General features: G+C 50.4%; 1 protein-coding gene across 1 annotated transcript; it reads left to right on the plus strand.

Moving 5' to 3' along the window:
- The first annotated feature begins 6,679 nt into the window (after positions 1–6,679).
- On the plus strand, positions 6,680–12,127 carry CCDC166 (coiled-coil domain containing 166). Its single transcript, XM_084848459.1, has 2 exons — positions 6,680–6,722; positions 10,274–12,127. Exon 2 carries the CDS (start codon positions 10,302–10,304, stop codon positions 11,226–11,228), a length of 927 nt encoding a protein of 308 aa, XP_084704585.1. The 5' UTR covers positions 6,680–6,722; positions 10,274–10,301; the 3' UTR covers positions 11,229–12,127.
- The last annotated feature ends 364 nt before the right edge of the window (positions 12,128–12,491 follow it).

Genomic DNA, 12,491 nt, shown 5'->3' on the forward strand with positions numbered 1-12,491 from the left:
CTAAACCCAGCTTGTACTTCCGGTAGTTCTCGGTTCGCATACTGCTGAAGCCTAGCTTGTAGGATTTTGAGCATCACCTTGCTGGCATGTGAAATGAGCGCAATGGTGCGGTAGTTTGAACACTCTTTGGCGTTGCCCTTCTTTGGAATTGGAATGTAAACTGACCTTTTCCAGTCTTGTGGCCACTGTTGAGTGTTCCAGATTTGTTGGCATATTGAATGCAGCACTTTAACAGCATCATCTTTTAGGATTTTAAATAGCTCGGCTGGAATATTGTCATCTCCGCTAGCTTTGTTGTTACTAATGCTTCCTAAGGCCCACTTGACTTCACTCTCTAGGATGTCCGGCTCAAGTTCAGTGACCGCACTATCATGGCTGTCAGGGACATTCAGATCTTTCCTGTATAGTTCTTCTGTGTATTCTTGCCACCTCTTCTTAATCTCATCTGCTTCTGTTAGGTCCCTGCCTTCTTTGTCCTTTATCATGCCCGTCTTTGCACAAAACGTTCCCTTGAGATCTCCAATTTTCTTGAAGAGATCTCTAGTTTTTCCCATTCTGTTGTTTTCCTCGATTTCTTTGCATTGTTCATTTAAGAAGGCCTTCTTGTCTCTCCTTGCTATTCTCTGGAACTCTGCATTCAGTTGGGTATATCTTCCCCTTTCTCCCTTGCTTTTCGCTTCCCTTCTTTCCTCAGCTACTTGTAAAGCCTCATCAGACAGCCACTTGGCTTTCTTGCATTTCTTTTTCTTTGGGATGGATTTCGTTGCTGCCTCCTGAACAATGTTACGGACCTCCGTCCATAGTTCCTCAGGCACTCTGTCTATCAGGTCTAATCCCTGAAATCTATTCCTCACCTCCACTGTATATTCATCAGGGATATGTTTTAGGTCATACCTGAACGGTTTAGTGGTTTTCCCGACGTTCTTCAATTTAAGCTGAAATTTTGCAAGAAGCAGCTCATGATCTGAGCCACAGTCAGCTCCAGGTCTTGTTTTGACTGACTGTATAGAGCTTCTCCATCTTTGGCTGCAAAGGACATAATCAATCTGATTTCGATATTGACCATCTGGTGACGTCCATGTGTAGAGTCGCCTCTTGTGCTGTTGGAAAAGAGTGTTTGCTATGATCAGCGTGTTCTCTTGGCAAAACTCTATTAGCTTTTGTCCTGCTTCATTTTGTACACCAAGGCCATGCCTGCCTGTTATCCCAGTGATTTCTTGACTTCCTACTTTAGCATTCCAATCCCCTATGATGAAGAGGACATCTTTTTTTGGTGTTAGTTCTAGAAGGTGTTGTAGGTCTTCATAGAACCGATCAACCTCAACTTCTTCGGCCTCAGTGGTTGGGGCATAGACTTGAATTACTGTGATGTTGAATGGTTTGCCTTGGATTCGTACTGAGATCATTCTATCATTTTTAAGATTGTACCCCAGTACTGCTTTTCCCACCCTTTTGTTGACTATGAGTGCTACTCCATTTCTTCGAAGGGATTCTTGCCCACAATAGTAGATATGATGGTCACCTGAATTAAATTCGCCCATGCCTGTCCATTTTAGTTCGCTGATTCCCAAGATGTCGATGTTCAATCTTGCCATCTCATGTTTGACCACCTCCAGCTTACCTTGATTCATTGATCTGACATTCCAGGTTCCTAAACAATATTGTTCTTTACAGCATCGGATTTTCTTTTCACCACCAGACACATCCACAGCTGAGTGTCCTTTCGGGTTTGGCCCAGCCGCTTCACTCTTTCTGGCGCTACTTGGAAATTCCCTCTGCGCTTCCCCAGTAGCATATTGGACACCTTCCGATCTGAGGGGCTCATCTTCCGGCGTCATATCTTTTAGCCTTGTGATACGTTCCATGGGGTTTTCTTGGCAAGAATACTGGAGTGGGTTGCCATTTCCTTCTCCAGTGGACCACATTTTGTCAGAACTCTCCGCCATGACCTGTCCGTCTTGGGTGGCCCTGCACGGCATAGCTTATGGCTTCACTGAGTTACGCAAGCCCCTTCGCCACAACAAGGCAGTGATCCATACCTGGTTGGGCTTTTTCTGATGGGAGTCATCTACTTCATCCTGCCAAAGCATTCACAGTTCCTTTGAATTAGTTTTCCATTTTCCAGAGATCCATTCCTGCTGTCCACAGTATTTCTCTGGTCTTCACATGCATACTGTAAGCTTCATCTACTTTGTCAGTTCCTGATATGAAATTATCAACATAAAGACATTTATGTAGCATTCTGCATGGATCAGGATACTCCTGGCTGTAAACCACCATTTCTTTCCTCTGCCTTTTACTATGCACGTAGCTGAAGAAAGCCTTTTTGTTGCTTTTAGCCTCCCTCGCTAACCTCAGCTTGTTCTCAGCTTTAGCCTTCCTGACGCCTGCAATTCTGTGCAGGCACTGTGCACCCTGCAATTCTGTGCCACCTGCCTGTACTCTTCCTTTGTTGCTTGGCCTTCTTTCCACTTCCTGTATGTGTCCTTTTTGGTTTTCAGGTCACCTCTAAGTTTTTTGTGAAGCCACATTGGCTTCTTCTGTTGTCTTCTGCCTTTTTGTTGTTGTTGGATTGGTTTGTAATTGTGCCTTGAGAATTTCCTTTTTAAAACAACTCCCGCCCATCTTGGACTCCTTTTCTCATTAGAGTCGCTTGCCATGGGACCTTACTGATCATTGTTCTGAATTTATTAAAATCGGCTTTCCTAAAATCCAGGGTACGCGTTTGGCTACACTCGGCTTTTGCTTCCTTAGAATCAAGAACTCACATATAACATGGTCGCTTTCCCCCAGAGTTCCTGTAACTGCTACTTTATCCCCTAAGTCATCTCTGTTGGTTAGGATCAAGTCAAGGATAGCCGATCCTCTAGTTCCTTCCTCCACTTTCTGTAGGAGGAAGTTATCCGCCATGTGCTTCATAGTCTGGCTTTCTTCCTACATCTTTCTGAAGACTATTATTGGGTGCTATCAGAGCTGTTCTCTCCATTGCAGTGCATGAGCCTTCGTCCCTTGTTACCCCCAACTTTACGTCTCCCTCCCCCGTAGGATCCAGTTTAAAGCCCTCCTGATGAAGTTCTTCATGCTGTGGCCAAACACATTCTTCCCAGCCTTTGTGAGGTGCAACCCATCCCTAGCCAACAGCCCATCTTCCAGGAAGTATAGCCCATGGTCCCAGAATCCAAATCTCTCTCGTCAGCACCACCTTCGTAGCCAGTCATTCACCCGGAGTATTTTTCGTTCCCTTTCTATCCCTCTTCTAACTACTGGAAGGATGGATGAGAAAACTATCTGGGCCCCAAAGTTCCTGAGTTTCCTTCCCAAAGCTTCCAAGTCTGACATCATTTCTTCGTAGCTCCGCTTGGCAGTTGTATTGCCCCTGCAGTGGGCATTGAACTCTTAGGTTAGAAGTGTCTGGTTCTCAAGCACAGCCGCCTGCAGCTCAGCATAAACACATAGCTTCACTTCTCAGGCACGGCCTGATAAGGCTTTCTACTCATTAGTAAGGAATGCACTGAGAAGGCTGTAATTGGCCTTTTGGCTCATCTGCACATGCTCAGAGGCTTACTAGCATGGGAATTGCACCAATAATGAACTTAAGCAAGCATTATGGATCTCTAGGCCCCTCTAACACTAAAAATGACTTGGCTACGCTCCTGGGGCCAATACAGCAGTATAATTTATTCCCACATGGATGAGAAGAAAGAGATACCTGTCAGTGGGCTTTATGAGTGCAGGCAACCCTTCAGTCACGGCCCTAATCCATCCTCCTGGGAGACAGCATACGTGGCGAGTCCATGGGTCTTCATGACATACTTGGGTTTTGATCCCACGCAGCAAGGCGTCTCCCACTCCTCCTCCTCCTCTCTTCTCGTTGTTGTAGGCCTTGGTTTCATTGCCTCTGCTTGACTGACCTTCAGCCTCTTGCTCGCTCTCTTGCGGGGTCCCCTGTGATTCTTCCTCTGCAGGCTGTCCTCCAGTCTCATCCTCCAGTACCTGGAAACGGTTCCATAGTTCTACTGCTTTCACTGGTGCAGAGAGGTTTCTAGTTCTTCTGCTCCTGTCACCCTTGTCCAAGGAGTATCCTCTGCTTCTTTTTTCCTCACCTCAGCATTTTCCTCTTCTGCCTCAGCTTGCTGTTGCTCTTCTAGCTCCCGTACTTCTCTTTGCTGCTGTAGCTCCACCGTGCTGGCCAAAAACTCTTTGTCTTCCCTTGAGGGTCGCCACTCGCCACTCCAGTCCCCCTATTTTTTCTTCCAGCAGTGTAATCAACTTGCACTTGTTGCATGTGTAGGCCGTGTTGATCTCAGGCAAGAAAAGAAACACTGCACACACCTTGCAGGTCACCACCACTGGAGAGTCTTTTCCTTTCATCATCTCTATTCCCTTTATGTTTCTAGCTTTCTGATTGCACTGGAATAGCCTGTGCTTTGTCCTCTATTCACTGGAGGTTACAACACAGCCCCACTGGTACGGAAGTGTGTGTTACAAAAAAATAAATTTAAAACAAAATTTAAAACAACCTCCCCTGGCCAACTCTTGTTTGCTCTCCCTGTTCGCTCGCTCTCTGGGAGCTTGCTTGCTTGTGTAGTCCCTAGACCAGCCGGGGCAGCTTCCTCTGCTCTGCTCAGTTAGGAGTCAGGCAACAGAAGCCAAATATCCCCCAGTCCCAGTATAAAACACTGCTCAACTTGCACTCAATCCATTTAAATCACTGCCTCTCAGCCCCTGCCTTCCAACGTATTTTATTAGCCATGTACTCATCAACTGTTCTTACCTGTCCTGGCCATCCCTTTTCTCTGCACGTACACCAGTCTCCCTCCTCTTTAGCTTCATACAATTATAGCGGTGGATGGGACCTCAGAGATCCTCTAGTACAACCACCTGCTCAGTGCAGGCTCTGTACTGCAGCTATGGCCTTTGCTTAAATACCTCTGAGACACCACCTATTGGGAATGTCTTGAGACGGTGTGTTTTAATCCTTCAAAATCATATTCATTCTTTCTATATATGCAGTTTATAAAATTACCCATTCCATCTTTTCTTTTCCCATTCTTTACTTGATTTCCGTCAATGAAGTCTTTTCTATATGACCTTCTAGATACTCCCTTTACTCCAGGCTTTAGACTATTGAAAGATGTTCAGTGAACACCCAGTAAACCCAGAATCTCTTTGTTTGCCTATATGTGCCAATACAATTTGTGACTTAGTTGTATAATTCACTTGCGAAGCCTGCAGCTGAGACAGTCATCCGGAACAGTGTTGTTTGTCGCAGTTTCTTGATGTTCCAAATGAAGGAACATGGGGAAGTGTGAATGAGGCGGGGGACGACGACCCCCAAATCAAGAGCGCCCTAAAACATTTGGGAATGTTAATGATGATGGATTTGCAAGAATATCAAATCATGATGCAAATAGGAGGGAGAAAGATACCACAACAGCCCAGGGAGCCACATCATGGCTATTTGGATGGACCGTGAGAGGAAGACAGCAATTGACACCAAAGACAGGCAACAGTGGCGGCATCAAGTGTAGCATCAAACCCCGCTCCTGCTGTGCCCCCCTATATCTGACGGAAGGTATAAAAGAGCCCTGGAACCGAAGAGCGGTGGCCGGGGGAGGGGGGGGCTTCTGTGAGCATTTGGACCTGACAAAGTGGCCACCGTCAACTCTCCCAGTCCAAGCATACCACAGCTATTGGTACCTGGCCCGTATAATAGCTTGTGTGTGTAAGTAGAGGGTCTCCTGGGCAAATATGAGGGAGAGGTATTTGCTGTCCAGTGCTTAGATATCAAGGATGTATCTTTGTATTGCCATATTACATAGTTGGGGAATTTGGGGCTTTATAGCCAGTCGACAAGGTGCTCATTCTATTTGAAAACATGGGTTCCACTTAGTCTTTCAATAAATCCTCCACTTCCTTTTAAGCATTTTTGTGTGTATATCTCAATTCCTCCCTATAAGGTTCTATGTTTTTTGCAGTCTGATCACCTGTAAAATCATCAGGGATTTAGTTACAAACCTAACAGTCTGTCCCACTGCCCAACAGCTGTCACCGTTAGGACCTTCCCCCTAACGTTAAATCAAAATCTTCTTCCCTGCAATTTCCATCCATTGATTCTAGTCCTGCCCTCGGGAGCAACAGAGATCAAATCTGTTCTGCATGGCAGCCTTTCAGATGTGTGACGACCTCTAACAAGTTTCCCCTTCATCGTCTCTTCTCCAGGCTAAACATCCCCAGCACTTTCAACCATTCCTCGAGAACCTGGTTTCCAGACCTCTCACCATCCTTCTCCAGACGTGCTCAAGTCTGTCAACGTCCTTCTTAAAACGGGGCACCCAGAACCAGACACAGTAGTCCAAATGCAGCCTGACTAACGCAGAATAGCACCTTTGTTGCTCCCAGAACCCAAGGGAAGCTGGGATCCCACAGTCTTGGCCTCTCACTCCACTGCTCCACAAGGCAAGACGCCAAAAGCGGGGTGAGGAGCGGCGGGGAGCCGCAGCCTCCAAAGCTGCGCAGGGCCTGTGGCCCGCCAGAACTGGTGATGTCGAGGCATTCTGTCGCCACGGAGGCACCTGGCCTTCCGACGACGCCAGGGCTGGCGGAGAGGCAACGGTCCCTCAACGGCTGCTCCTGCGCATTTGATCCAGCCTTCGCTATGGCCCTGCTGGGGGGATGCTAGCTGGCCTCGGGGGACTGGGGAAGGCAGCATTCAAACACAGGTTGGTGAGAAGCCCACTGGCTGTGTGTGTGTGAGAGGGACAGGGGTGGGGGGGAATGGGAATCTCAGGGTGTCCCTACACAAGCGATTTATTGCACACTCGTCATTGGTCACTCACTCACTGAGGTTTGTGGGTCCTTTACACGACTCCTCAGCCTCTGGCACATCTCCTGCACATGTCCCCTTTTACCCCGCTTTCAAAAAGACGGAGATAAGCTAGCAATAAAACTTAGGGGCACCATATTGGCAGTGTGTAATGCCAGCGTAGCACCATGAACTTGCAGAGGAAGGATGTTTCTCAACTCAAGCCACGTGTCTGCCACGTAAGCCTGAGCATATTTCCCCTTCGGAGGAAGAGGGTAAAATGCCTCCCTGTGATGAAAGGAGACAGATCTGATCCCCCACGCCACCCAGCTCAGCGTCGACATCTTCTGTTGAGTCAGAGCACCCCACTGAGTTCAGTGGGGCTTACTCCCAGGTAAGTGTGCTGAGGATGGCAGACTTGCGGTGTGATCTTATGTCAACTCAGAAGTAAGTCCCATCGACTTCAGTGGGGCTTACTCCCAAGTAAGTGTGCTGAGGGTTGCGGTCTTGCAGCAGAATCTTACGTCTACTCAGAAGTAAGCCGTAGCTTTCCTGGGGGCTGCAAGGAAACAACGCTGCACACATCAAGCAATGAACACAAGGCCGCCACCCCCCGCTCCTCTGCACACACGCCAGGGAGGGAGGGGGTGCTCCCGCCGTTCAAACCAGGTGTCTGCCACGTAAAGGAGCCCGTCACAACCCCACAAAGACGCTGAAGGCAGAAAGCCATGCTAAGTGTGCGGGGGGGGTGTGTGTGTGTGTGCCTGATGTAGAGACACCCAGAATCAGGGACCCAAGCTATTAGGCAGCCGTTCTCTTTTCAGACAGGAAGAATCAGGCTTGCCTCTCCCCCCACACCCCCAGTCCAGTCCAGTCCAGTCCAGTCCTGAACTCTGAACGCGCAACCCATGGGCCTCAACGTCAGCTGCAGGTCTTGTCCTCCATCCCAAAGCACCTTCTCCTGGCTTAACAGTTGCCCAGCAGTTTCAGCCTTTCCCAGAGCCTCTCGCTCTCTCACGGTTGCCATTTCAGTCTTGGACACCACGTCTGTTATTGCTGCTGCAGCGTTCCCTCCTTCCTCCAGCAAGTTCATGCTGATGTACGTGGTTCCTCCCCCACTTTGTGGAGGGAAGCAGAAGGGTGTGGGCAGGACCTGTGACCAATACCAGATTATGCTGCACTATTAATACAGGTAGATTGGAACGTTGTGCTAAACTGATTAGACACCCTCATTAATTTAGCTAATAGAGACAGAACATGTGGGTGCTACAACAAAATGTTGCAGTCAGTGTATCCCCACCTCATAAGAGAAGTGCTTCTATTCAGAACTTCACCCAGGCTTGTACTGTTTAACGGGGGGGGGGGGTTGTTAAGCAGCCCTCCCCACCCTGACGCCCTCCAGACGTTTTGGACATCAACCCCAGCCAGCATGGCCAATGGTCAGGAATGCTGGGAGTTGCAGTCTAAACCAGCTGGAGGATAGCTGGTTGGGGGAGGCTGCTGTATAGCGTGAGAGGGCCCTGGTTTGGGCCTAGCTGCCAGCCCTGCCTGTCCAGAGTTTGGAGCAGGGCTGGGGAGGGGCATCACTAGCACAAAGGGCGGGGGGGCTGTGCTCCCTGGAGCTTCGGTCTAAAATGGCTTCCCTTGAGAAGATGTGGCGGGCGGGCTTTGCTCACCATGACTACCATGTCTGAACTGATTTCAGTGGTGCTCCCTTCCCAAGACGATGCACTGGCTTCCTGCCTTCATATCACACTGTGATGAAAGGAGACAGATCTGATCTCCCACCCGACCAAGCTGAGAGTCAGCGTCTTCTGTTGATTCAGAGCACCCCATTAAGTTCAGTGGGGCTTACTCCCAAGTAAGTGTGCTGAGGATGGCAGACTTACAGTGTGATCTTATGTCCCTGACGAGGCTGGACAGCCACTTGCCAGGGATGCTCTGACTTGGATTCCTGCACTGAGCAGGGGGTTGGACTCGATGGTCTTATAGGCCCCTTCCAGCCCTACTAGTCTGTGATTCTATGAAATCCAGTCAGGCATTCCCTTCATTAGGACCAACCAAAATGCCAGCAAAAAGTGTGCAAGCTTTCGTGTTCTCCAGAATGCTTCTTCGGTCTAGCTTTCTCTTTTATGTGCCCTGGAAAATGCTATATTTAGCTGTTCAAGGCAGAACCTGCAACTAGAGGAAGATGGCTGTCTACCACCTGAAGAAGGACTTTGCCTTTTGAGGGTTCCATTCCCTCCAGCCACCGAGTAATGCCACAGAATTTGGCTTCAATTGATTTTTGCCTAGTACAACACCTAACAATAATCTCCAATTTCTAATCTATCATGTTTCTCTTTACTCCTGCTCTCTGCCTACCCAGGAACCTGTGTTTCACCCAAGGCAAGAGACAGAGATGGGGGGGGGGGTAAGAGCCAGCCTTTGTGTGTTCAGAAATGGGGGTCAGCCACTGCTTGTCTCAGAATCCTAGCGTCCCCTGATACCTGCAGAACCTAGCAAGGACAAACTCATTCAGCCACCTCCATGCACGGGAGGGTGCTGTGGCACTCATGTCCTGCTTGTGGGTTTCCTGTGGGGAGCTGGTTGGCCACTGTGTGAACAGAATGCTGGACTAGATGGGCCCTTGGCCTGATCCAACCTCAGGGTTCTTCTGATACTCTTATCTTGAGACCGAGTCTTGAGCTGCAGAACCCATGGCCACACGTTTGGCCTAATCTTTGCACATTATTGTTCCTTCCCCTTTCGCCTGCTCTTTGTACCACCCAGCCTGATGAAGAGTTCTGGAGAACTTGAAAACTTGCACACTTCGGGGTGACGTTTTAGTTGGTCCTAACAGCGATATTGCCCAGCTGTGGATTCTGGAGTTCTCGCGGAGTGTAAGGGCAGTCATGGGTGAGGCCAAAAGCCTCTCCCCCAGCGTTCTGTTCCAAGAGTGGCCAACCAGGTGCCCCAGTGGGAAGCCCCCAAGCAGGGCAGGAGTACAATTATCGCACCCACAGCCCCTGATCGCAGGGGCCGTAGATAGCCACCATGCCGATTAGCCTTATCCCCCACTGCTGTGCTTAACCCCCTTTGAACACTGTCCAAGATGGTCGTCATCACTACATCTTGTGGTGGCAAATTGCAGGGTTTCCCTCTGTGCTGGTGGGCTGTGACTCAGCTAAGTAACGGGTTCAATTGATTAAGGTTGAAATGTAGGAGCCACTGAGTTCACAGTGAATCCCTTTTACCCTTTATTGACTGGGCAAATTGCAGCTGGCACCTGTCAAAGGCAGAAGCTGCAGCACACCCAAACCCCATCAATCCGCCACCTCCCCGCTTCCACTCAGAATGTGACCCTCTCTCCCCCTCGCATTTGAGATCAGGCTCTGTAGCACCGCAAGTCCCCTGAGAAAGCGCCACTCTTCAGGATCCTGGACGTGACCCATAGCTATTACTTTACATTCTTCTTCATTTTGACAGTGCCTAGAACCTTGCCACTTGGCCCAAGATGGCACCCAAGAAAAAAAAGCCAAAAGCTAAGAAAGGGAAGGCCAAGGCTGCGGCCAAGGGGCAAAAAAGCACTCTGCCCTATGTCAGTGAGAAGGAGCTGTACCTGCAGAAGGAGTATGCCACCCTGGCAGCCCACGTCGAAACGTACACAACGCGCGTAAGGCACTTCCAGTGGGAAAATGAGTTCTTGGACAAGGAAGCCCAGCAGATCCGAGAGACCAGCAAAGTCTTCCTCTCCTACTTGACCAGGCGCGCTGTGCGATGCCACAACGCCATCATTTCACTGAATGACCAGAATCGCTCGGATCTAGCACAGATCCAGAAGCAGAAGGCAGAGCTGACTTCCCAGTACAAGGAAAAGGAGGAGGAGGTGAGGCACCAGCTGATTGAGAGAGAGACCAAGCTCTCCCTCATAAACAAGGACGTTGAATCAATGCGGCCCTGGCGAGAACTGCAGCTTGAGCAGCTAACCCGGATCCGGGAGCTGGAGAAGGAGCTGCTGGTCATGAAAATCCAGCACGCAGATCAAATGCACAAGGTCAAGAGCCGCTTCCTACAGCAGACGGCAGAATACGAGATGCAGTCTCGGCAGAAGGTCCAAACTCTGGCCAAGCTGGCCGAGAAGGAAGCTGTGCGCAGCCTGATCCAGCACACCAAGCAGGTAAAAGCTGACAACTGGCGACTGCGCCACGACCTGCTGGGCCTCATCAGACAGGCCCAGGTGCTGAAAGAGTTCCTCCTTCAGCTGAGAGAGCGGCAGCAGCAGCTCCTACAGGAGCACCAGTACCGGCAAGACCTGGCGTGCAGGCGCGCCTGGCTCCGGCAGCAAGAGCCTCGGCTGGCCGTCGCCCCCGGCAGCAGCAGCTTCAGGTGCAGCCCGGCAGCTAGGAGCCGGCTCATCTTCCACCGGACCTCAAGTGCCTGATGGCACATAGTCAAGGTGCCAGGATCTGCCCCAGGTGACCACCAGGCAGAAGAGGCGCAAGTGCAACTTGCCCAGGTAAGTGGGATTTCTGACAACGAGCAAAATACCCCTGAACAGGGCCGGAGACTGGAGCGTCAAATGCATCCTGGGTTTTTTTCTACCAAGGACTGAAAAATGTCCAGGAAGGCTTGGAGTCCAGCTGTAAGATGCTGGAATCCAACATGCGCGGCAGGAAGACCTTTTCATGATACCTCTCGGAGGAGGGGGAAGGTGAGGTGGTGCTGCCACAGCGCCTCTGCTTGCATGCCTGCCAGCCAAGTGCTGCCCTTTCGCCAGCCAGAAGAGCAAGGCCAGCGCCCACAGCGACACCACCACGGCTCCCGCAACATCCCAGAGTCCACAGCACCGTGCAGCTGCGCAGCGTTCATGGCGCTGCTCAGACGGCTGCTGGCCGACTCCTGCACAGAGACAGAGTCCACCTGTGGCAGCGGCTGCAGCCAGCTTGCAGGAAGCCGCCCCCTCCACCCCCTTCCCCAGGCCAGTGTCCAGAAGGGTTCATGGCTGCTGCCAGGTCCCCCCCGGAAGTAAAGCAGAGGCAGAAGAGTCCAAGTCAGAGGCTCCAAGGGGAAGGAGCAGAGGCAGAAGAACAAACGCAAACAGCCAGATGCGCACCCTGACCACAGGCTTCCAGCACCACCACGGCCACTTCTCATGCAGGGTGGGGGAGAGCGCTGGTCAGCCACATGGTTTTTATTGCTGCTGCTGCTTTCTATTCACTGCTCTATATTTCTAGTTACTCGTTGCTTTAGTGTTATATTAGCTCTTATTTTACTGCTGTAAGCTGTCCTGGAAGATGTATATAAGGGGCTACATGGAAACTGATAAAATAAATTTCATTTTCCTGGCTTCTGCCTCCTCAGCACCGCAAATCTGAGAAAGGTTTTAGAAAGCAGCAGCCCACGGAGGCAGGCGCGCACGCGCACAGGGCCAACGCCGCCCTTGGCACGCCGTCCCACTGAGTTCAGGGCTGACTCCCTCATAAGCTTAAAAGATCCCAGAGAAGGCACTTCTTCATCCTGTGAAGGAATCCCGTTCTGACAGCGCCTCCCCCCACCGCGCCCCCTTTCCGGAGGAGACTGAATCAACATCAGGCAGCAGCCTGCCCTGGGCTTACCTGGCAGTGACTGTGACTCCTTGCCCAGGCTCCTGGAAGGGGAAGACTGACGGGATGCGAGACCTGTTCAGTCCACTCCCTGCTGGACT

Source organism: Heloderma suspectum, chromosome 4 (assembly GCF_057233095.1).
Source record: "Heloderma suspectum isolate Gila_16-S chromosome 4, 16-S_ref, whole genome shotgun sequence".
In the NCBI taxonomy this organism is placed as follows: Eukaryota; Metazoa; Chordata; class Lepidosauria; order Squamata; family Helodermatidae; genus Heloderma; species Heloderma suspectum.